General features: G+C 33.8%; 2 protein-coding genes across 3 annotated transcripts; one reads left to right on the forward strand and one right to left on the reverse strand.

Moving 5' to 3' along the window:
• Positions 1 to 406: 406 nt before the first annotated feature.
• On the reverse strand, positions 407 to 10,281 carry LOC115965530. Its single transcript, XM_031084777.1, has 8 exons — positions 9,733 to 10,281; positions 7,428 to 8,741; positions 4,876 to 6,678; positions 3,194 to 4,285; positions 2,505 to 2,609; positions 2,249 to 2,338; positions 1,522 to 1,632; positions 407 to 1,441 (listed from the first exon to the last, which is right to left on the reverse strand). The coding sequence occupies exons 1-8, from the start codon at positions 9,790 to 9,792 to the stop codon at positions 902 to 904; spliced, it is 5,115 nt and encodes a 1,704-aa protein (XP_030940637.1). The 5' UTR covers positions 9,793 to 10,281; the 3' UTR covers positions 407 to 901.
• Positions 10,282 to 18,466: 8,185 nt separating this feature from the next.
• LOC115963513 (heparanase-like protein 1) lies at positions 18,467 to 24,127 on the forward strand. Of its 2 annotated transcripts, none has more exons than XM_031082523.1 (10): positions 18,467 to 18,895; positions 19,782 to 20,039; positions 20,174 to 20,210; positions 20,382 to 20,565; positions 21,322 to 21,470; positions 21,552 to 21,785; positions 22,351 to 22,540; positions 22,674 to 22,799; positions 22,905 to 23,004; positions 23,537 to 24,127. In XM_031082523.1, exons 2-10 carry the CDS (start codon positions 19,821 to 19,823, stop codon positions 23,927 to 23,929), a joined length of 1,632 nt encoding a protein of 543 aa, XP_030938383.1. In that variant the 5' UTR covers positions 18,467 to 18,895; positions 19,782 to 19,820; the 3' UTR covers positions 23,930 to 24,127. The 2 variants fall into 2 exon arrangements, with proteins under 2 accessions (XP_030938383.1, XP_030938384.1); XM_031082524.1 differs by lacking the exon at positions 18,467 to 18,895 and adding an exon at positions 18,975 to 19,146 and having other exon boundaries at positions 23,537 to 24,090.
• Positions 24,128 to 24,449: the final 322 nt, after the last annotated feature.

Raw genomic sequence — 24,449 nt, forward strand, 5'->3', positions numbered from 1 at the left:
TGATGATTTAATGCCAGTCCTCATCTAGGTAGGCTTAGGCTCATCCTTTAGGCCCAACATTCCTGTTGGGCTTAAGACCAGTCCTAATTAAAGTTTTTGTGAAGGCTGATTTTCAAATCCCAATTCTGTCACACCCAAGAAACTAGCCACCAGACGTTTGAAGATCTGGAGACTGGAGAAAAAAAGAACCATAGCGGTTTATGGGGTATAAACTGCTACAAGTCGTTGAAGCAGAAAAAATAACTGAGTCCTTTATGTGGGTAATAGCATATTCGCTAGATACGGCCAGGAGTTAATCTAAAAAGTCATCAAATACTGCAATTGGTGAGTTCACATGCAGACAGAAAACTATTGGTCATGAGTCATGACCTAACTCTCAACTACAAGTCGTTTTCTCTAGCAGTCATTTGCAAACCGACTGATTTTATTATTATTATTTATTTTAGTGTACCTCAGAAAAATAAATAGTGAAGAGTATACAAGTCAGAGGGAATAGGGAGTTATAATACAGGCTCATACATGAACAAAAGGCTTACCTGTATCTTTCCAACCCTGATAGTGTCCTTTGGACATTCAGTTGTGCTAAATAAAAGAGAATTTTAGAATCCAATGCAACTGAATTACACAACACTGGATTCTCACCTATAATTCAGTACTCTTTCATGATCATCAAAATCCATCTTGAATAATTACTTTCAATACATAATTATCACATAGCCTGAGCTATCCCAGAAAAAGCTCTCCTTGGTCAGTGATGCTTAAGACTCAGTGGCAAAATCGAACACCAGCCTCTAGCAGTTTCAGTGGAAACTTCCGTGTAATAATTTCAGATTGAAATGTCAAAAGTTAACAACAAAGCAGATGTCTGTCGAAATTGTATTGTATTGTATCACTGTTGAACTCATGCTTCATCACCCAATTTCGGGATGCCAGCTGAAAAGAACTGCTCTGCTCTATCAATGAAGCTGCTAGGGAATCTGCAGTATAACATTACGGTAGAAGTTTCTGAAGCCAGCAGATTTTGCTTCAGAGCCATTTCTTCACTAGCCTTAATTGTTTTGCCATCTCTTTGGTTTCTCATCTTGCCATTCCTTATGCTGTTTCCCAAACTTCCAGCCTTTCCCAAACAAACCTTAGTGCTTCTGGCATTGTATCGGCTAGATCTTAGGGAGCTCTCAACTTGAGGCTTTTTAAATTCAGGACCCAGCTGATTATTTTCACTAGAATTATCTTTTATGGAATTGTCTACATTTAAATTGGATTGAAGAGAAGGAAAAACATTTCTGCACGAACTTAACAAGGAAAGTTGCATATCTACACTGATTTCTTGCTGAACCACACCCTTGTTCTGCTCACACCCATAACAGGCAGCAACAAGTGTTCCAGCCAAGACAGGCATCAAATCAGGGTCACTGAAGAATACAAAAGGCAGATCGCACACCTGTCCTCAAGCTCAATTGATTAGGTTTTGTCAATATAATCTTTAGATACAAGAATAGTTCCATAAAGAATTTCACTTACCTTGTGAAGGATGGTAGGACTCTTTCCCCATCGGAGGACAGCTTGATTCCCCAGGTGGAACAAAGCAAAGTGACTAAGAAGCAATAGAGATTCAAGCAGAAGCAAACCAACCTAAGAGACATTACAGAAAATGCACAAGCACTTGGTAAGGGCTGCCCTAAATGGTCCACAAATAAATTAATTCATCTACAGACATTAAAAAATGCAATTGAAATTCCATATATACTCAGTTCAACCTAACAAAGCCCACTCTGTCCCAGCTAATGGTAGTTAAGAACAAATTAGAATAACTAAGAGGAAATTAACTTATAAAATAGCACAAAGTGACCTTGAAATTGATAGTCACCAATTGCACTTGGTATGGGAGCCAGCTCTCTAAAACCATTAAAGATGCAGAAAAAAAGAGGATAGAAACATTGACTATACCCATTCAAATAAGCTTTTTGCTTTCTGCTTTTTGTCTCACCTTTCACCAAATAAGCAACAAAACTAGCTTTTTTGAAATGTAGCTAACTTTTATATTTTTGTGTCGCCTTTAACAAAAGAGCTACCGAAAACTATGGGATACCAAATTCACTTGGGTCCCATACAAAACGTATGCTCATGGATCAATAAAGTAGCCCTTGAAAATACAAGGATTTAAAATAAAATTTTAAAAAAAAGGTCTAAATTTTTCTTGGGTGTCTTACATCCATGTATTCAAAAATAGTGGCATGCATAAAGTTACCTGATCTGTGGCTACTTTCCACTTGCTTGTGCAATGGGAAAGAAGGAAACTCATTAAATGGAAAAATTCCATTTTCAGGTCAGGCCTTGCCTGTGAGCAAAGCGAGGACAAAAATAAGAGTCAGTTCAGTGCAAGAGCTTAGTGATGAATATTGCAAAACAAAAATGAATATATAGAATCATAAAAGCGTAACTTTGAGATGTCACCATCACCAAAACACATCTCCAAAGGTAATAAGTGATATTAACTAACTTACTAGCATCTTTTGCATAAATTTAAGGTCCAAAAGAGCCAAATTGTTTAACACCTTCAGCACTCCAGTTGCCACTTCTTCAAAATTAGATGGAAGGACATATGAGGCCTGAAACAGAATATAAGTTATCTCAACATAATTTTCTTACAGATAACTTGAGATAGAAGTTCTAGGGGCCATTTTCTGGTACAATTGTAAAAGGCTTGGGTGAGTGTGCACAGATTTAAGTCTTGAAAGTGACCATTCATGAAAATGAAATTAATAATAATAAAAAAATAAATTGAAGGGTAGGGCAGTATCCAAGCCACCCCTCCTTGGACTCCACTTAGGTAAAACTAACACAGGGTGTTGTAATTTTGAACTTGAGAAAGAAGATTCTCAGAATGCTAATTGGTCAAAAGTTATCTACGGGAATTTTCATGTCACAAATAAAGAGGAGCCTTCCAAGAAAACATTAAATCAGCATTTAGAAACTGAAATAAAAAAATTTGAAGAAAAATCTATAACAGTACATAACAACTTAATCATGATAGCTACTGCACTCAAGAGTCATGTTCATAATACTTACTCACAACAACCTGGACATAAAATTTAAAAAAGAACCCACGACCAAAGAAAAAGGGGTTGGGGGGGAGTATTCAACAATAACAACATGTGCAGTTGTAGCAACTTTCCCAAACCAGCACAGTTACCTGTTCCGAAGACAATCTATTGTTTGCCTGCAGCAACACAGCTGTCAACAAAGAAGGGAGACTGACAAGACCTGTTTCAGATATAGCAGAAAGAAGAAGAGCTACTGGCTGCTCCAAGTTCAAAAATTTTTCCTTCTTTTGTTCTGCTGCAACCAAGTGTTTCTCGCCCTTCTGAGCTACAAAAGGCTCCGCAATATCAATTTTTTGAGGTTCTTCTGGAACATCTGTCTTGGAATTATTTGCCTCGACTAAACTACTAGTCTGCTCCTTTTCACCATCCTTGCTCATGGATACTGACTCGGAATTTTTATTTATCTCACATGATTCATCTAATGGTCTATCCTCTGGTACATCTGGTAGATGTATAACTGTGCTACCATTTAACACCGATAATGGAGGTCTATAGTCTCCACAGGAGTCAGTTACAGCGGAATATCCAGAATCAGCAAACTCAGCAAGTTTAGTTTCTTGACTTTCATTTCCCAGCACTGTTTCACTAGGACAAGATTCCCAGTCAATGGAACTATTGATCTGAGGTCTGGATGTTAAGACCACCAATAGATGTATACTTAAGAGAATAGAAGAAGGAAATGGTGACCCTTCTACTTGAGGCCGATCATAAAGTGCAAAGAGATCTCGCAGCCGGTGAATAACTTGGTAGGCAATCAATAACTCTAGCAAGCCATCCCGCATTTGGAGTTGTCGTTCATCAGAGCTTATATGACCAATTATTGTTGTAACAGTCCATAAAAAGCCATCTAGTACTTCAGAGATTGATTCAAAGTTTTCTGCTGATGTTTTACTTGATGACAAGTTAATATTACCAGGGGCATTTAAGGAGGCTGCAATCTTTATGTAGTTCTCAAGGGCTGCTGATAGCATTGGGATGATTGGGGGTAAAAGATTTTGTGCAAGAAAATAGCTCCTGTTTGCAGTCACAGACAGAACCACCCTGAGAAGCTTCAAAAGGTGTATTGTCACCTGGCAAGCTTCAGGTTTTGATGTATGAGAAGCTGGCAGAGCAGAAGCAATAAAATCAAGTAAGCCAGCTTGGCGAGAAGCTTGCAGCTCAGGGTCCTTTCCCTCCAAATACTAATCACATAGAAATATCAGATGCATTAAGTTAGAAAATCAACAGAACCTTACAAAACTGAATTAAAAGCAAAAAACTGCAATGTGTATTTATAACACCATCTTTAATGGGAATTAAAGCATACATTGATCAGATGGAAAATCATGAGTGATGTCCTATCACCAATGGATGGACAACTTTTGTCAACTATAAACGTGAATAAACTTTAATAAAAGGAGCTCCTCAAGTAACTTAATAACTTTTTAGAATTTTTCATCTAGTACAGGCCTGGCCATATTGGACAATCTATATGTCCAGGGCACAATCAACCTGCAATAGATATATCAAAATGTTTACATCTGTAAGAGTAGAAAAGGATTCGATCCCAAAACCACTTACTAACATAGCCATCAATTCATCAAATGCTATTTGAGAAGTAATAGTCAGCTAAAAAGAGTTGATGTTTTGATATCATGGACAAATGAGATAATTTTCACTACTAAAATCTGACCAACAATTTAGCGTACCCAACTTCTAAACATCATAACCATCACATGTATATTGTGTTAAAAAAAGTGTTAATCCTTAAAATAATGGTTTCAAGTGGTACCTTTATCATTTCTGCAATTATTAACCCTATACTCACAGCCCCTTCTTTTCTAGCTTGCCGAAGTTTTTGAAGTTCTTGAAGCCACCTCCCAATTTTCATTCTTGCAGTTCCCACAGCCGTTCTATATCCAATACCAGCATTTTCAGCACCAAGAGGAGGCTCAGAAAATTCATATTTGAGAGCCATAAGCCTTTGTCTAATTCTTTTAATCCTTCGCTTCAATGAATGTTGCAATGTAACATTGCCCATTGCAAGAGCAGAACCTCCTAAGCCTGAGACACTGTCTGCTTGATAATCTTCACCATTGTTGGTTGGTGTAGATCTACCCTGCCCATCCTTGTTCGTAGATCGGCGCAATAAAGGTGAAGATTGATCCCTGAAATCCATAGAAGCTCTCTCTCGTATTTGCTCCAGGTAAAACTTGCGACGTTGTTCACTTTCACTAAGTCGCTCAGCTAATTTCTGGGCCAGAAGTTCAGCTTCCTCTTGCTGGGCTTTCGCTCTTTCTTCCTTTCTACGAAGCTGTTCCATGGCCCTTGCTTCACGTGCTGCACTGGATGCTTTGCGTTCCTCTTCTCTTCTAATTTGAGCTTCTTCTTTTTTCCGCTGTGTTTCTGCAAGGCGCTGTAATTTTTCAGCTTCAAGGAGTTTCCTGCGTTCTATAACAGCCTCTTCTCTAGCCATATCCTCTTTTTGTTTAGTTCTTATCACTTGAAGTTTTTCGGCTCTCCTCAACTCTGAATCATGAAGTTTCTGTCGCAAAATTAGCTTTTTATTTTCTTCATTTAAGGAAGTAATAAATCGAACCTCATTAACTTTACTGCTTTCATCGCCAGCTCTCTTCGCAACTTGAGCTAGAAAAGCCTCATGCCGAGATTCACCACGTTGGTGGCGAGCATGCATTCCCTCTCGTAACTTAATACTGCGGACAGCCTGCCACTCATTAACCCGATTTAATTTTTCTGAGTTACGCTGAAGCTTTTGAACTCTTTCATTCTCCAGCTCACTTCTGATTCTCATTGCCCGGGCATGCTTTTCTTCTGCTTCCTTTTTCAGATCCATAGAAGTTTTCTTCTTTTTCTCAGGAGACATTAGTTTATCATGCAATACACGTGCACGCTCAGCACTTTTTCTGCTCATACCTGGCGAATGTGAAACACGAGAAGAGACACGAAAAGGAGATGAAAGTATGTCCTCCCAGTTCCTCTTATCTTTCCAAGCATCCATTGATTTCCATGGAGCTGAATTCCTCTTTTCCTTATCCCTTTCTTTTTCAGATGGAGGAATTTGCCTCTTTAAATGCTCTGTAGATTTAGGATTTTTCTCAACACCACTTTCTGCCAACATTTTTTCTTTCTTAGGAAACAGCCTATCTGCTTCAGATCCAGGTTGTTCTCTCTTAGTCTTTCCAGCAGAAGAACTATCCCTAAAAGGTGTCCTAGATGATGAACCAACTTCAGAAGAGGATGAATTCTGGGGAGGGACACGTCCATTTTGTCCTAAATTTACTTTGCAGGACCTGCCAGACTCAATAATCCGCTTTTCTCCACCCAGGTTCCCTTGAATGAGATCTGAATTTCCACTCTGTTTTCTTGACTTTATTTGTGATTCTTTAGCATTGAGCATTACATTGCTTTTCCCAGCTGATTTATCAACAGACTGAAAATTAGGACATGCAGACCCCAGGATTTTCACATCATTAGCTGTACACATGCTAGCTCTTTCTTGTTGAATTTTCTTAAAAGCCTCAAGAGATGAAGACAGTATCTCTGCTTTGTGCGGTGAAGTTGTCATTCTTCGCACCTGCACTCAACAATAAGAGACTAACCCTTTTTATATTAGAGAGAAAGGTGATTAAAACTAATTTTTATCCTCACAAAGTTGTATAATGGAACTTACTCCAACAAAAGGAGCACAAAAGATCACAAATGATATATGAAAGTAGATGGTTAAAAGCATCACTCTTTTATAAACCTTCTTTTTCTATATAGGTATCACTCTTTTATAAACCTTCATTGAGTGAACTTTAATAAGGTCAGAGCCAGGTAGCCCTACAATGGTTTTTGATGAGCTACGTTGCCAAAAATGTTTTTTAAGAAGATATGTTGCCCTACAATGGTTGACACATGTACATGCAATGTCTTCATCAACTAAACTATGCACAGGCATCTGCATATTCTTTACACGTCATTACCCTTTCTTCAAGTGCCCTACTTTTGACTTTGTTCTTTAACATGCTGAAGGTGATTTTGACCTCCCAAAGGAGAATTCTCTAGCTTAGGAATAGTGAATGGATGATGTTAAATTAAGCAAATTTTTGCAAAGTTAATGCCTTCAGAAATTGAAGGAACAAGCCACGAGAAAATTCACATTCTTAGACTATTAAAATCAGAGTGAAGATTATTAGTACAAAACACTGATTTATTATAAGTATATGATGTCAACAAATATCTTTCCATAAAAACTTCAGTGTTGTTGATTAACAGAATTTTCAGTAATTTGAGCATTAAATTTCATTTCCAACATCAGAAAAAAAATGTGAGCATGCTTACCTCCCATGAAAGAGCATGAGGCCTGCGATGGTCACTCTTCAATGTGATTGGTGTGCCATCAATTAGCTGAGGAGAGGACCTTTTCACATTCTCAAACTCCTCCACCCTAGTATTTAGTTCTCTAAAATCAGATGCAGCCTCTTCAAGAACAAGAATGGCTTCTTTCATCTGCTCTACATCACATTCTAGTTCGCAAAGAAGATAAAGTTCATCTACGGCCCTATTAAGATTCTCAAAGAGAAAGCACCATAGACGCTGCCTAAATCTTTCTTTACTTTCAGTTGTTTCACCTTCTCCAAGGGCATTCATAATCTGTGTGTTTTGCATTTCATTTTGTATTGTACCATGCGATGGGCTTCCTTGGTCTTTAGTAGGGCCTGTAAAGGTAGCATCACCTGAAAATTCAGGTCCACTCTTTTTAGAAGGAGCTAACTTGGTATTTTGGGAAACTGCACCTGTGCTTGAAGCCCCATTTGTCATTGGTACTTCAGAAATATCTGAATAACCTGCCTTTGGTATAACAGGTGCCTGAAGTTTCACCACTGTCCCCACTTCTTCACCAGATGGACCAGTATCTAAATGGTTATTATTTTCTGGGTCAACATGTTCAGTGTGTATATCCTTGCAGATTGAAACTTCAACATCTGGGTCAACCTTTTTTTCATTCACAATTGGAACTTCAGCATCTTCTAAAGATATTTCATTCACCTCTGTACAGCTCTTTTCAGAAACCTCATTTCTGCATATATCTGCATCTGCAGCTGCCACCAAGCTGTTTTCTTGAGGAATAGCACAAGAAGTAAGAGGGGAAACCGAATTGTTATTGTTTACATTCTTCCTACAGGCCACCAAATTATCGTTCCCAATATCACCAAACTTGATTCCTACTCCAACAGTGTTTTCATGATGCAGTAGCAATGCATCATCCTCTAGATCACCCCACTTGAATTTGTGAACCACATCAGGCTTATCCTTTTGGGGAGTTTTCTCAATATCTCCAGTCACACCATTAGAATTTATATCAAACAATGGAACTGAATCAGGACACTCAGTATCTTGTTGAACTACACATTTGTCAAGATAGAGCACATCCTTTTTGTCTTCATTCAAAATAGAAACAGAATTTACAACACTACCATGGCTATTTACAGCATAATTTCCCCCTGCCTTTGGAAGCTGAGATCTGTGCTTACCACTTGAATTCTCACTATTTTCATTCAATGAGGGCTGAATATGTAAAGAACTAGAAGCATTCTTTCCTGAACATCCCCCAACCCAACTCTGAAGAGAAAACTTTGAACTACTTCTATGCTTCTGGACAAGAAAAAATGTGAAGAAAATACAGCTAAAAATATGAGAATTGGGTTGAATATGGAACCGATATACTTTCTAATGTAAATAAATAAAGAACTGATAAAAAAAATACAGAAGACATATAATAAACACTTCAGCTAAAAAGCAGGTAACTTGAAAGAAGAGGGCAGATATATGGTTCATTTTTGTTCCTTGGAAATAAAAATAGAGGTCATCTCAAACGTATTGACAATAAAGAGTAAAAAGATTTCTCATTTTCAAACGCAAGCAAAAATCTGTTACATATTTTACTCTTTAATTTAAGGGATGGAACACCGTCTATTTTCCTTGTGTGTGTTCGCGTCCGTTGGGGTGGGGGTGGAAGCACCCTCTCTAAGTAATATATGAGAGTTGAATAGATATCCAGATCCATTTTTGTTACTTTATGCATCACAATGTAAAAACCTAAAGCCCAAATAAATCAGTTCAATAAAAATAAAATTTCTATACCATAAATAAAAATCCAAAAGATAAATAAACAACTTAAGATACAATGAAGCATTTAAAAGTTATTAGTGAAAGTAACCACTTCCATGTCCAAACATCTCTCATTGATATGCATTGAGGTGTTCTCCAAAGTCCTAACTTTCATAAGTAGCAAGTGCAACACACAATTGATCACACTGGATTGATTTAAAAAATGATCACAACCCAATTTATCTAGAATGAGATCTGTGTGGTAGCTGGTAAAATGCTAGAGAAGAAAAAGCAAAATTGAAATTATAATTTCAAAATCAAAACAACTCACTCCAATAAGTCCAATTAAACCACTTTCATGCCTTATCAAGTCTCAACTTTTTGTTTTCTTTTCCTTTCTCTCAGCATTCCCAGAGACCAAACAGCAGCTAAATATAATTCTTTTTTTAATGTTAATAAGAAAAAAAAAAAATCAACAACAAAATTAGAACAATGCTGATGAAGAAAATGGAAGAAAATGAACTCAAAAGAACACCTTTTTCACTTTGAACCATCCAGAGCCCTGATCATCCACAGCTTCTTCACTGTTCTCCATCCCCACTTTATCAAATACCCAAAATTATTCTTTCACCCCCAAAAAAACATCATAATTTACAGGAAACAAAAAATAATCAAATATTACAACAAAGACCTAATCTTTTACAGACCCAAATGAATAAATGGAAAAAAACAACAAATTCCTTTAATTTATACAACAACATGAAAAATTTCCTAATGATTCACGATCATGATCGTTGAAATCGAAATGGGTATTCAACAAATCAGTGATCAAATTGCTGAATGAGGAGAAAAGTTAAAGCTTGGAAATTTTTGAACTGCAAAGAAATTTGGGGGAAATTTTGGTTGCGGATTTCACTGAAAATGGGGAGTGAGAGTGGGGAAAAGGAAGTCCAAAGGGAATTGAATACCACTGGGATTGAATGAAATTGCGGAGAATTTGAAATGGGAAAGTGGAATTTGAGGTGTGAGGTGGAAAAGGTTTTTCTAGGGTTTTTGACTTGGGAGAAAGAATAGGAGGGAAAGAAGGAACAGCTAGGTAGGGAGTGAGGTTATATAGGTTAAGAGTAGAAGGAGGGAGATGGTAACAGAGTGACTGTTTTTACAGATTTGCCCTTTGGGCCCAAATTTTTTTTTTTTTTTTTTTTTTAAAAAATAAATTAATAAATTAATAAAAGGGGTCCAGCTTGAATAAGATTGTCTACGACTGTGTTTTTTTGACTTTGTCTCTTTTATTATTTCCTTTTGGATAAAATTTGGTACAACATTGTTTGATTTTGTGCAACAACTAACAAGTTCTACTCTCCTTTTCTTTCTTTTTTTAATTATAATAATCATCTACCCCATACTATAGGGGTGTTTGTAGTATGTACCCTAAAATTTAAAATTTAGCAATTAATTTCCTAATTAGATAATAATTTGCAATTTTTTCTCCCAACTTCTAAGTTGGTGTAACAATAAATGGTTTAGTTGGTGACTACCCATCCTAAGCTATGACAATATTTATAGTGTGCTTATCTATGAAAGCATTTACAATTCATCCTAAAAAGATCATTTTACATTGTGTAACACTAGTTTAGATAATGGATGAAAATTGTAAATTATTGTCCAATTAGAATGTTGATTGTAATTTTTTTTTTTTTTTTTAAATTCAAGATGTACGTTACAATTATCACTATAGTGTAGGGTGGGTAGTTACAATTTATTTAATAAGCTTTACTTCAAATAAAAAACAAAGTGATTTTAAGATTGACCAAGTCAAAAAAACATTAAAGAAATATATATATATATATATATATTATCCTTATGGTGTTTTTATCTTCATAAATTATTGGGATAAGTGTGACGATTAAAGGGTTAAGTCTTGGCATATGACAATTATTTTAGATCTCCTTTTTCACGATAAGTTAAGCATATTATATTAAGAACTTGTTTGTTTTTCAAAAAAAAATAAAAATAAAAACTTCAGAAGGTTGGTTTAGAGATTTCCAAATCTTTACAAGATTTATGAAATTTTGGCTTCAAAACACCTAACTAGCATCCTGAGATATCTTCAATGAATTCTTCTCTATAATGATCTAGTATATATGTATAAAATAGAGGACTACATATATTAGGAAATAGTCAGTTGCCCGAAGAATTTTAGACACACAAGGTTTTTAAAAAATATTTTTTTTGTTTATAATCACCACCCAAAAAAAAAAAAAAATAAATAAATAATTTTTTTAAAGAGTTTTAATCTATAGCGTCCGTTTCTGATGACAAACGACTTCACTAATTGAGCTAACTAGAATCCATAAAATAAGATAATATTGATGGAGCTTTATATGACACAACTATTAGTCTATGACTTATTCCAACCTAAAACTTAAGTGTCGACACTCAAAACAAACCACAATGAACGAAAGCACTACCATATCAACCTTATCCATTAGACAAACAATTGGGCAATGATTGTAACTCATCTAATCCAATTAGCTGGCTGGGAGTTATCTTTCCCTAATTTAGCATAAATCCTAATTTACTAAGTTCAACACTCTTATTATAAAAAAATAAAATATAAAAAGGTGGGGGGGGGGGGGGTGGGTTTGTTATTATTATGGTTTTATGCTACTTGGATTGGAATAGTTCTCTCATATTGAGAAATTGTCAAATTATGCCTAACCAAATTCAATTACAAAATCAGTTGATAACTGCATCAATACTATATAAGTATAACTTGGTTTTCAATTGGAACTGGTTCATATTGTGATTGTTTTGGTATCTCTAAACTCTTGCATTATGGCTTCCAATTGAGTGGTAGATTCAACAAAGAACCAGACCTCAATAACAGGTATATATTTTCTTTGCTCCTTTTCATTATGAACAGAATTATCATTTAATATAATTTTGTGAAAATTTTGTTCAATAAACTGTGTGACAATGCAAATTACTATTTGTAATTATTTGAAATAGATTAGTGATGAAAACTTGTATGTAAATTCTTCAAGAATTTATTAGTTTTTTTTTGTTTTTTATTTTTTATTTTTTTATGGCATAGTTAATTTATTCATAGATGCACACTTTGCAAGCTAAGGATTTTGTCGGTGGCTTCATGTACAAGTGGGTTTTGATCACCCATATTAGCCTAACACAAACATTAATAAACAAGTAGCACATAAACATACAAAGATAGTAGCTTGGAAACGTCGGTGACCTTAAAAGTATAAAAGAAAATAACATAATAGCATGTGTTTGGTACTTGACCCTTTTTAATAAGGTAGGTGAGATTTCTCTATTTTTGGTTACTACTTACTACCACACATAGCTTTAAAGATTGGTTGAATTATAAATACATGTAAAACGTCGGCCCTATTAAATTCTACATTTTGTCATTATGGAACACTAACAAGTTTTTTTTAACCTTCTCAAAAAAAAAAAAAAAAATTTTTTAAAATTATTTTTTGAAAATTTAAAAAGTGAGTTATTGCATGAGGTTTGATTAGTGGTGTAACCGTGTAAGGGCCTAATTGGTAGCAATTTTTTTATATATATTTTTTATTTCAAAAACTCTGAAATTTTTGTTTTGGAAGTTGTAGATTTTCTTTTTTCAAAATAAACAAATGGGTTTTGAAGATGCAACTCAAATAAACAACACAATAAACAATGGCAAATCACAAAACAACCCAACATCCATTCAATTTCCACGTCTCACCTTTCAAGATCCATTTTTCAACCAAACCCAAACGGGCGATTTGGCCAACACACTTTCGTTATGGACTCAAAACCCACTTTAGGACTACAAATGCGTTGCATATAAAAATTTAAAATTATCCATTTAATTTTATTTTGAATGTGATTCAAGCATAAACATCAATTTTCTTATTAAACAAGATTGAGTTTGTTCATTAGATATTTGATTGATTTGTTCTTTTCCAATATATAGTAAACATCATAAATAAAAATTTTACCCATTCAAGAAATCTATAGGATAATTAATAATAATTAAATAATGGTTTTTTTAAATGAATTATAACTAAATTACAGTTGAAATTTCATTATTTGAGTTAATTATATAGAATGATTTTCATTTATGAACTTATAAAAATTGAATTCATCTTCCTTGTATTATTAAAAACTATACTACGAATCAATTATAAGAATAATACGATATAATATAAACTTATTTACAATTTGGCACAATCCAAGTACATATATTTTTACACTTATATACATATAAACATGCAATATTATATATACTTAAATTGAGTCTTAGCCTCGTACCTTAATTTATAAACACATTATTATGTTTTGAGTTTGAGTTTAGCGTATTCAATAGTTGAGTATAAACTTTGACTTGAAATTGACTTATTTGCTAAATAAATTAGCATAAACAAATTTTACTCAAACTGGGCCTAAATTGTTTATAATTAGTTCGGTTCATTTGCAGCCTTCCTATCACCAAATATCAGTCCATTGACATCTTAAGCATCCACAGCCTTAAGTTGCCACCCTTCCCAAACAACACATACATCCCTAAAAAGGCTTCATGACACCACCAAAGCCCAAAGATACTGGATTGAGATCCAGTAGGTATTATAAAGGATGCAATTAAATCCACAAAAAAAAAAACCCAGAAACAGTGGTTTAAAGTTTTCTAAAAATCATTCTGTACGGTGTCTTTTGAGTAGTCTTTACTTTTTAGAAATAAAATATAGAAATACGACCAAATGCCTTGAACAAACTGATTTATTAAAAAATTAATTTTTATAATTTCCAACAAATCAGGCTCTATAATTCAAGCCTTTATTAGTGATCATTCAATGTGTTTCTAGTTTCTACCCTAAGATCTATCAAATCAAAGCAGTAGATATCCTCAACCAAACATGAAGTCTCTAGCAAAAATGTATTCTATAATTAATAGATGATGTAAATGAGAATATGACATATACAAGCAGAGAAATCAATTTTAATCTTTGCATGAGTGTTTTTTTTTTTTTTAAATTCTAATTATGGTTTTTAAATTTTTTTTTTTTTTAGAGAGAGTCCTGATAATAGCTTTTTATTATTAGACCAAAACACCAATCAGTTTTTGGTGTAGGCGGAGATTGAGCTCCAGATCTCTTATACAACTATCAGAAACTTTACCAGTTGAGTTAACTGAAACCCACTGATTTTTAATTATTTTAGTGATAGTGTTCTCCATACTTTATTAACAATTAAGTCTTTCTAAAAAATTCTTCTAAAAAAAACAAAAGCCTTTCTCAAAAAAAGAAAAAAATAAATTAAGTCCGTATTCCTGGCCTTGTCAAACCTTATGGTCATGATTGTGAAGGAAAAAGACCTAAACAACCATAAAATTGTTCCACGATGGTCCCATCACTAATTTATAGTCGAGTCACACCGACAAGCTAGACATTTGGCACGTCATAGTTCATACTAACTTACTAATAGGTGTAAAGAAAAATAGGTTTTGCCCCTATTATAAATAAATAATTACTATTTTATTTATATACTTTGTTGTTGAACATTGTAAGTATACATGGGAGGGGTTGTTAGGCACCACAAAAAAAAAAAAAAAAAATGGAACCATTAAGATATATATCTTTCAAACCCTAATTATTATTACTACTATATTTCCCAATTATACGTAGTGTGAAAGATATATTGATGCAAGAAAATGAATAAAACAAAAATATAAGAACAAGAAAATTAAAAGATAAACCTAAGAATCAACACTTTGGGTCACTTATGAATCAACACCCAACTATTGGAAATTATCCAATCTGAATTTCATTAATCATGTCTATCTAGAACTGGAAAATAAAGAAATAAAGATAACAACTAATCCTAACTGAACTCAAACACTAATAACTATCTAATCTCAAAAATAAACAAAGAAATCCTAAACTAATCTAATTATATAAGAAACCCAATCTAATGCAGTCTTTATCATATATTATAAATCTTCTTTTTGTTATTAAGGTAGGTTTAAATTTTTTTTTCTTTAGAAAGAATAGAGATTTAAATTTCAGATCTTTTATAATTGCAGTCCATACATATTATGGATCCTATAATTTAAATAATAATAATAAAAATTTAAGTTTTAAATGACTTGAGTCCTTTTCTCCCAAAAAAAAAAAAAAAGACTTGAGTCCTGAAGTGACGATGTACTTACCAGTTATTTGAGCCCAAAAAAGAAAGTACTTTTGACTCTTTATTTTACAACAAAAAGATAGGTGCATGTTATGTTGCAACAAAAATAAAGTACTTTTGCTCCAATTAGCCAAAAATAAAAAATAAACACAAGGCCCAAATCACAAATGATAGGCACATAACATGGCAAGATTTAAGGAATTGGCCAGATTTGTTTGCGATGGTTGTGATCATTCATGATTATTATTTTTTTCATATGAATTTATTTATAGATATATATTATGCATACTAAGTCCTACTGCATATGACTTAGTAACTAATCATACCCTTTTAATGCTTTGCTTGTTCTTTGCTATTTGTTTTTGAGTTTTATTTTTTATTTGTTTTTTATTGTTAGTAAAATATTGTTTATTCCTTATTAAAAAAATAGGCAAGAATTGTAGCAACTTCTTTATTATCAAAGAAAAGAGATAAGTTTTATCAAAAATAAAAAGAGACAAGATTGGTTTTCAGCTGTTACATAATATAGCCCTAAGCCCCAAATAGTTGAATTATGAATGATTCCATCGGCCAAATTAAGTGAGTCAAAATCATCTGTCTCACACTCTCTATTCCACCCTATGCTCCACAAATCAAAATGAGCCACATGTCTCTTAATTCCTAATTTTAAGCTATTTTATTTGACTTACCTAAAATAAATAAGAAAGAAAAAACCCAGCACATATTCATCCCCAAACCTCCCACCACCAACCTTCGCCCAACGCTACTGACATAAGTTCATCGACATTGTCGACTTCAGTCATAGCCACCATACCGCCACCAAATCCAGGGAAAATTGCAATAAATTTGAATACCCACCACGACCGTCATTGTTGACTATGTCTTGGTCCCTTATTCTTATACTGAAAATTATATTCTTCCCTGCTAGTTCAACTCCAGAATTTCAAAATTTTGAATCATGATTAAGAAGGTTTCCAACTAATATATTTCTTAAGAGGAATAAACATAGCCAGAAATTTCAAGCATTCAAATCAAAATTAAGAAGAATAAGGGCCTGGGACCACCACCACCATGTTATATTTACCTAATCAAAATCTTATAAGTGTTGAGTTCAGGTTGTGCTCCCTTAGGGGCGTACAAGAAGACGAGAAGTAAGAGGAGGTAGGGGTGGTGGTTTGGGAGCGAATAAGGGACAAGGCAAAGTCAACAATGATGGTGGTGGTTGTGGGCATTCAAATTGAATTCAGACCTGTTTGGAACTAGTGCCTGTGACTAGAGTTGATGGTGCCGATGAACTCATGTCAATGACGTTGGGCGTTGGGAAGAGGTTGGTGGTGGGAGGGTTTGCGTACTTTGGGAAGAATATGTGCTGGGTTTTTTCTTTCTAATTTATTTTAGGTAAGTTGAATAAAATAGCTTCAAATTAGGAATTAAGAGACATGTGGCTTATTTTGATTTGTGGAGTATGGGGGTGGAAAAGAGAGTGTGATGTGTCATCCATATATTTTTAGCACTTTATTTATTTATTTATTTATTTTTTGGTCTCTTCTTATCCTTATTGACATCTCACTTTACTATTACACTTAAAACAACATTTCCCTTCCGCTTTTATCTCTTTATCTTTCCACTACTTTCTAACTTTTCTGTTATACTTCCTCAATTCTTTTGTCTTCATTTTACTATAAATATGTTATTCTCTCTCACATATAATTCATATTTTTCCCCCATAAAAAAAAAAGGTAATTACTCTATTTCTCTCTATTTTTATATTTCTTTTAGTGGATTTTTTAATTCTTTGTTTCATCTCTACTATGGATTGATGAGATTGATTGTGTTTTTTTAGCTATTATATATATATATATATATATATATATATTTTTTTTTTTCTAGGTTCTTTCCTTTTCTTTGATTGTTAGTTGCTATTCTATTACATAGTATAACTTGTATAGTTGATGCTTATAACTGTACCTTTTATTTTGACTTTTCTTCTTCTCATTTTCTTTTCTATACATTAGTTATTCTCTCTCTTATTCTCTTATGAAAAAAGTGATTATTCTTTATTGCAACTCTACTTTAAGTTGTTGAATTTTTATGGGTTTTCTATTTTATAAACTCTACTTTGAGTTGATATGTTTTAGTGTTATGTTTTTTGAGTTTTGTTTGAGTTAATTCTTAATTATTTTGGAAGTGAGAATTTGATTTTATATCAAACACAATCTAAATGGCTATATAGATACCAAAAATAATAGAATGATATATTTGTAGAGATAGAGATATGAAAAATACTTTTTTTTATATAATTTTTTTTTAAATTTTTAAGGGTAACAAATTATCTTCAAAAATTATATAAAACAATTTATACATACTATATTATATATAAAAAAATTATATTCCACATGAGCACTAACCAAAGATGAAGGCAAGTGCACGTTCACTCTCACACAATTAGTCATTAGATAATGTAACTATCAATGAGATAGGAGGATGGCTCCCAAAAAAAAATCACTAAACTTATATTTTAACTTACCAAGAAGCTCAAATTTAATTTATCAGTTTTTATTTTGATGAATAATTTAATTTATCAAGTTGTAGTTTAAAATTTGACTCTTCTCAAAAAAGTTTAAAATTTGACTCTTAATAATAACTATTGCTATTTTCAAAAGTTGAATGCTTTATTCCAAAACAAAAATGATTTATTTATTGAAGCATAAATTCTCTAGTGTCTAGTAGTAGAATGTCTCTTCCAAATTTCTAGATTTTATATGACTTTTCAGACACTTGATTTGGTGCATGTGGAAACTTTATAAAAATACAACTATACAAGCACTACATGACAACCCCATTTTACACGGATCTTTGCTGTTGAGTTTGATTCAAGCCATAGTCAAGTCTCGAAAAAAGCAAAACCCCAAAAGAAAAAAGAAAAAGAAAAAAACATTCTTCAATCTTCAACCTTTTTTTACAACATCATCAAAATCTAAATCCTGGGTTAGAAAGATTTAGTGGGCATGAGCATAACTTTCAAACAAAGCTAAGCCCATTGCACACTACTTGGAATCTCAGCAAAATAGCAATGGCAGCACTTGCACACACGCACAAAGTTTTCACCTTTTATAAATTTTCATAAATGTACATGTATTTTATATTCTCTTATCTGACTCTTTCCTCAAAAAGATACTTGACTGTATCCACACACCTAAAACTCACCTAAAACTCACTGAGAATGAGTAACTTATGTTAAAGGTAAAAATGATTTAAATCCACAGCTAAATTTAGCTGAACTTTTTTACAAAACCGACAAATTTTATACCGACCCAATTCACCCATTATGGTTTTCTTAGCAAACGTCATGATAAGGAAGGCACCTAGTTCGTTCCTCACCTAATAAAAGATCCACATTATTGGTCAGTGTGCTTTTTGTCTGAACGAAGTTGCTTGCTTCATACTCCCAGTTCTGAGAGTTGAGTTTCACTGTTATCAATAATGGTGATTTTGATACATTTGAGGTTAGTCTACATCTGGGGTAGTCTTATTTTTCTTGAAATCCCATCTGGGTTGCTTTAAATGTAGTTTCTTTATGTGCCTGATATAGTGATTTCTTATGCATGTGTCTATGAGGAAAGCTAGTTTAAGAATCGAGCTATGGTGGTCTTTATTTCTTATTTGATTATATTGAAGTTGATTCTCATATTGGTTGTCCTTAACCATCCTAAATTGTATTTGGGTAGAGCTTTGGATTATGGTCCTTTTGCCTATGGTAGGTGAAAAGCATTTTTTCTTTCCCTTGAAAAGAAGAGAGAAGAAGTTGACAGAATTGCCTGTTAATGATGCTTTCTGAGTTTAAAGAACTGGTTTTGTTTAGTAAATGGGTGTTTCCACATTTCGTTATCTGTTATATATGAAAATAACTCCAATATGTTGTGGTTATCGCACTTTCTCAGATACCATAACTCTTCTTCTGTTCTCAAAGCCCCTAACTTGGGTAAAGCAGCTGTTTTCTAATACTATTTATGGATCTAACAAGAATTTCTGATACAATACTAATTTCTATGTTCTTGATTTTAAACTTATCTTTTTCCAGTTTGTAGATGTTAGTTTTGGTTTCTTCTTCTTCTCTCTCTCTCGCACTCTCTATTATCTTTAAGGATTTTAGTATTTTACTAGTGTGAAATAAATGCTAGCTTTGAGACTTTCAAGTTCTTGATTGGCTGAAAAGATGAAGATGATTAGTGTAGTTTGGGCCAAATGGGAATTGCAAAGTCTGTAACTCTCTTCCCAACTGAGTTGAAAAATCTTTCCTGTATTGTAATTCATGTCTAGAAACATGTACTAGCTCTAGCACATTTTAGAAGATATGTTTCTTATTAAAAACTTTCTCGCTTTTTGTTGCAGTCAATTTCTGTAAGTTGAGGTGATTCTGAGGTAGTTGCAATGGATCTAACATTGGGATTCCGCCTCACCTTGTTTCTTGCCTTCGTTTCTCTTCCTGCAATTTTAGCTCAAGATAGAACTGCTAAAATTTTAGTGGATGGCACTAAAAGGGTAGCTGAAATTGATGATAATTTCATCTGTGCAACTATTGATTGGTGGCCTCGTAATAAGTGTGACTACAACCAATGTCCATGGGGGAATACATCTGTTATTAATTTGGTGAGGATTTAGAAACTTACCTCAGTATAAGACTAAATTAGCATGGAAAGACTGATATCATACTTTTTTCATTAAATTGCTGAAAAACAGTTAGGCAGTTTGAATCACTGCTCAGTGTGGTTTGGTTTTTTCAGGACTTATCTCATCCTTTACTTGCCAAGGCTATCCAAGGTTTGTCTGTCTGCTTCAATATGTATCCATATTTTGGAAATTTTCATGTCATTCAAGTATTATTTAGAGTGATAATGATAAACAAGAGCCTCTGCTTATATTATTGATATCTTGTTGGTATATTTTGATGGACAACATTATGTTACTCTTTTAATTTTGCTGGAATGATAGCTTTCAATCATTTGAGGATAAGAATTGGAGGTTCTTTGCAAGATCAAGTGGTGTACAACGTAGGAAATTTGAGGTATCCTTGCCATCCTTTTCGAAAGATGAAGGATGGGTTGTTTGGATTTTCAAAGGGATGTTTATACATGAGGAGGTGGGATGAGCTGAACCATTTTTTCAGTAAAACAGGGTAAGCTTTATGACATTCAAACATTTATATTCTAACCCCTCCCTCCCCACCCCCCCCCCCCCCCCCCCCCCAAAAAAAAAAGAAAAGATTTTTGGAATATTACATATCAACCTGAATTCTTAAAAAAGAAAAAGAAAAAGAATTACATACCAAGGTTTTGTCTATGTTTTGTCAACCCTAATAGTGACCGAAAAACCCTAGCTCTTTTCTACTTAATTTTTAATTCAAATATAATATGCAAAGTAGATGCCTTAAACTCGTGATCAATTCAAAATTGTTACATGCATCACAAAGTTATTTTGTCAATCTTAAACTGGATTTCCGTGTACGTAGATTGAGTACAATACATACAGAACATCAGTACAGATACTCCTTCCATTTTACCTTACCACCTAGGGAGTAAACTCTTTTTTAAATACTATCTTATTTTCCTTATGGAAATTCATTGAGAATGAATGCTAGGTTTCTATATCTCAAGTTTTAGTGTTTTACCATTCTCCCATGTTCTTTTCAGATTAAACATTTGTAAACATAATTCAAGTTTTTCCTGAAGTTTTCAAATTATTATGATCGTCTTTTGACTTCCACAAGATTTCCCTATGGTATTGAATTTATGAATTTGTTTTTAGAGGTATTTCAAGAAAGGAAAATTTCGTCTTCTTCTTCTTCTTTTTTTGTTTGGTTTTTTCCTGTGTGTTGGGGGTGAGGGGGGTATGGTTTGCATGCTTACTTGTTATGTGAATCTTTCATTTGCAGGGTAATTGTGACATTTGGCTTGAATGCTCTCTATGGGAGGCACAAGCTTAAGGGGAATGCTTGGGGAGGAGATTGGGACTCTAGCAACGCCAGGAGTTTAATGAAGTATTCCATTTCAAAGGGATACCAGATAGATTCATGGGAATTGGGTATGGACTAATAGACAAAGCTCTTTATTGTTGCCATTATCTTGTTTCTCTTCATCACTATCCTTGCCTTTGCTACTGTAGGTAACGAGTTGACTGGAAATGGCATTGGTGCAAGTGTTGGTGCTGAACTGTATGGGAAAGACTTGATCAAGTTTAAAAGTTTTATGAATAACTTGTATCAGAAATCCAAATTGAAGCCTTCACTCATAGCACCTGGAGGTTTCTATGACCAAGAATGGTTCGCTAAACTTCTTCAGGTTTCAGGTTCAAATGTAGTCAATTTCGTGACTCATCATATATATAATTTAGGTGCAGGTATGTGACCATGGTACCAAACTTCTTTTAGTGTTGATACCTGTACATTTCACTACTGGTGATATTAAAAGCTCATTCTACACAATTTGCACTTGCATAATATTAAAAAATAGTTTAATTTGAAATTGATTGTGCATAGGAGAATTGTATGCAGAGGATATGTTCCAGTGTCTTTTTTTCCCATTAATTTTTCTCCGCTTAGAGTCAAAGTGTTGCATGTCAGCAACAAGGAATGGTTAAGAGCACCCAAAAAATTATTTGATGTGCAAATTAATGTTTTTTCTTTCATTCTTATAAATTGTATCCTGACTGGAAATTGGTATGGAAGTTAAAACCCAACAAGGCAAAAAGACAACTATTAGTTGTTTTGGTTTCATACATTGCTTTTGGTTGCTTAGGTCAAAAGCATTTTAATACCTCTGATTTCTGAATGATGTCTTTCTTATGGAAACAAATTAAAGTTTTCATACCCTGACACATGATTGTGCATGCACTCACATACACTTCCCCTTCCTATTTATTGGTGTGTCCATATCTGCTTTTACAGTTGCTCTCTCCATTTCAGGTAATGACCCCAGTCTTGTAAAGAAGATAATGGATCCCTCTTACTTAAGCATTATATCAAAGACATTTAACAGTCTTCACCAAACTATTCAGCGTAATGGTCCTTGGGCTTCTGCATGGGTTGGAGAATCTGGTGGTGCCTTTAACAGTGGTGGTCGCCATGTGTCTGACTCATTCATGGACAGCTTCTGGTAATCTTGGTCTCCTCATTACTTCCATCATTTAAAATTAAAAAAATTAAAAAAAAAAAAAAAGAATTTACTACTCTTCCATCTTATCTCTTTCATTAATTCTGTAATGACTTATTTATATATGAATTTTTAGGTACTTAGATCAGCTTGGAATGGCATCCAAGTTCAATACTAAAGCATATTGCAGGCAGACTTTAGTTGGTGGGAATTATGGTCTCCTCAACACAGCCACGTTTGTCCCCAGGCCTGATTACTACAGGCAAGATCATTGAAGTCTTATTTTTTGTGGGGGAAGGTCCTTGCAGGGCTTATCTAATTCATATCATTTCCTTTTGTTTGAAGCTTTTTTTTTTTTTTTGAGTAGTGCACTTCTATGGCATCGACTTATGGGAAAAGGTGTTCTTGCTGTTAGTACTGGTGATTCACCACACCTACGCTCTTATGCCCACTGTTCAAAAGGAAGAGTAAGGCTTTATTATACGTTAACTTTGTCTCCAATCAAAGGAAATAATTTTGAGGCAATGTAGGAGTCTTAAGGCAATTTTGGACTAGGAGGTGTAGGTCTATCTTTATCATGGTCGCATGTTTATAAGCATCATACTTTTATCATCCTTACTCCTGTGACCATCTAAACCCAGATCTTTAACATCAATATTTTCAGTGACACCCATGTTTTCTTAGGTCCCAACTTTTGCATGTTGATTACATAGGCTTCAATATTGTACTAACTAGGCTGATTTGTCAATACTTTAGCTTATTTTACTTGCATACATATGGCTTGGTCTATTTTCAACAGTTCTTTTTTAATCAACTAAAACAAAATTTGATTTTTGAAATGGAATTTCAATCTTCTCCCAATTCTCAAACCCCCCCACCCCAACCAAAAAAAAATAAGTCTTAGACATTTCTTTAGTATAGTTTCTTATTGCTCTTTTTATATCTTGTATTCCATGATCTTGCTATACTAATTTTGACAATTTTCATCACATTGTACAGGCGGGTATTACTTTGCTCCTGATTAATTTTAGCAATCAGACTAGGTTCGTCATCAATGTTGAAAATCTAATGAACGTCAATTTACCCGCAAATGGGAGAAAAATCCAAAGCCGAAATTCTTTCATGCATAGTATTAAGAAAACGGTTGCTTGGGTTGGAAGCAAAGCTTCAGATGGACCATTGTACAGAGAGGAGTTTCACTTGACCCCCAAAGATGGGAATCTTCGAAGTGAAACCTCAGTTCTAAACGGAGTTCCATTAGTGCTTACAGATCATGGAGAAATCCCAAAATTGGCCCCTGTCCTCAATAATGTGCATTCTCCATTATATATTTCACCTTACTCCATTTCTTTCATAGTACTTCCCAACTTTGATGCTCCTGCTTGTGCATAATTTTCTCTTCACTCTTGACTCAGAGCTTTTGGTTCTGATGTCTTTAGTCTAAGTAATAGTCTCTTCAATAAGATATTTCTGATGTAATAAGATACTATTCATAATCTAGCTGATTTATAATCTTATTATTTTTTAATCAAAGTCCTGAGTTTTTGTAATGATTTCTGATGAACATATTTATCATTTAAATTTCTGCTTGCTAGTTTGTGTCATATCCTGAATCTTAACCTTTTCTTCTTGTGATTATTTTTCCCTTTTGGCTCAAATTCTCATTTAAAATGACATTCTTATCACAGATAACATAGGAATTGTTTAAACCCACATCAGTGTTTTTGGATTGGATTGAGCAAAACCACAAGTTTGTGCTTAATCCCAGCAAGTACTATTTTCCATTCTATTTCCTCCTTCAATGAGGTTCTTTACTATGGAAAATTTTACAAGCATTCTTCCCTGAAATCTATCTTATATCTTCATAAAAAATAGTATTCTGTCAAGTTTGCCCATTTCTGACCAAGTCTTG

This window comes from Quercus lobata, chromosome 10 (genome assembly GCF_001633185.2).
Source record: "Quercus lobata isolate SW786 chromosome 10, ValleyOak3.0 Primary Assembly, whole genome shotgun sequence".
NCBI classification, from domain to species: Eukaryota; Viridiplantae; Streptophyta; class Magnoliopsida; order Fagales; family Fagaceae; genus Quercus; species Quercus lobata.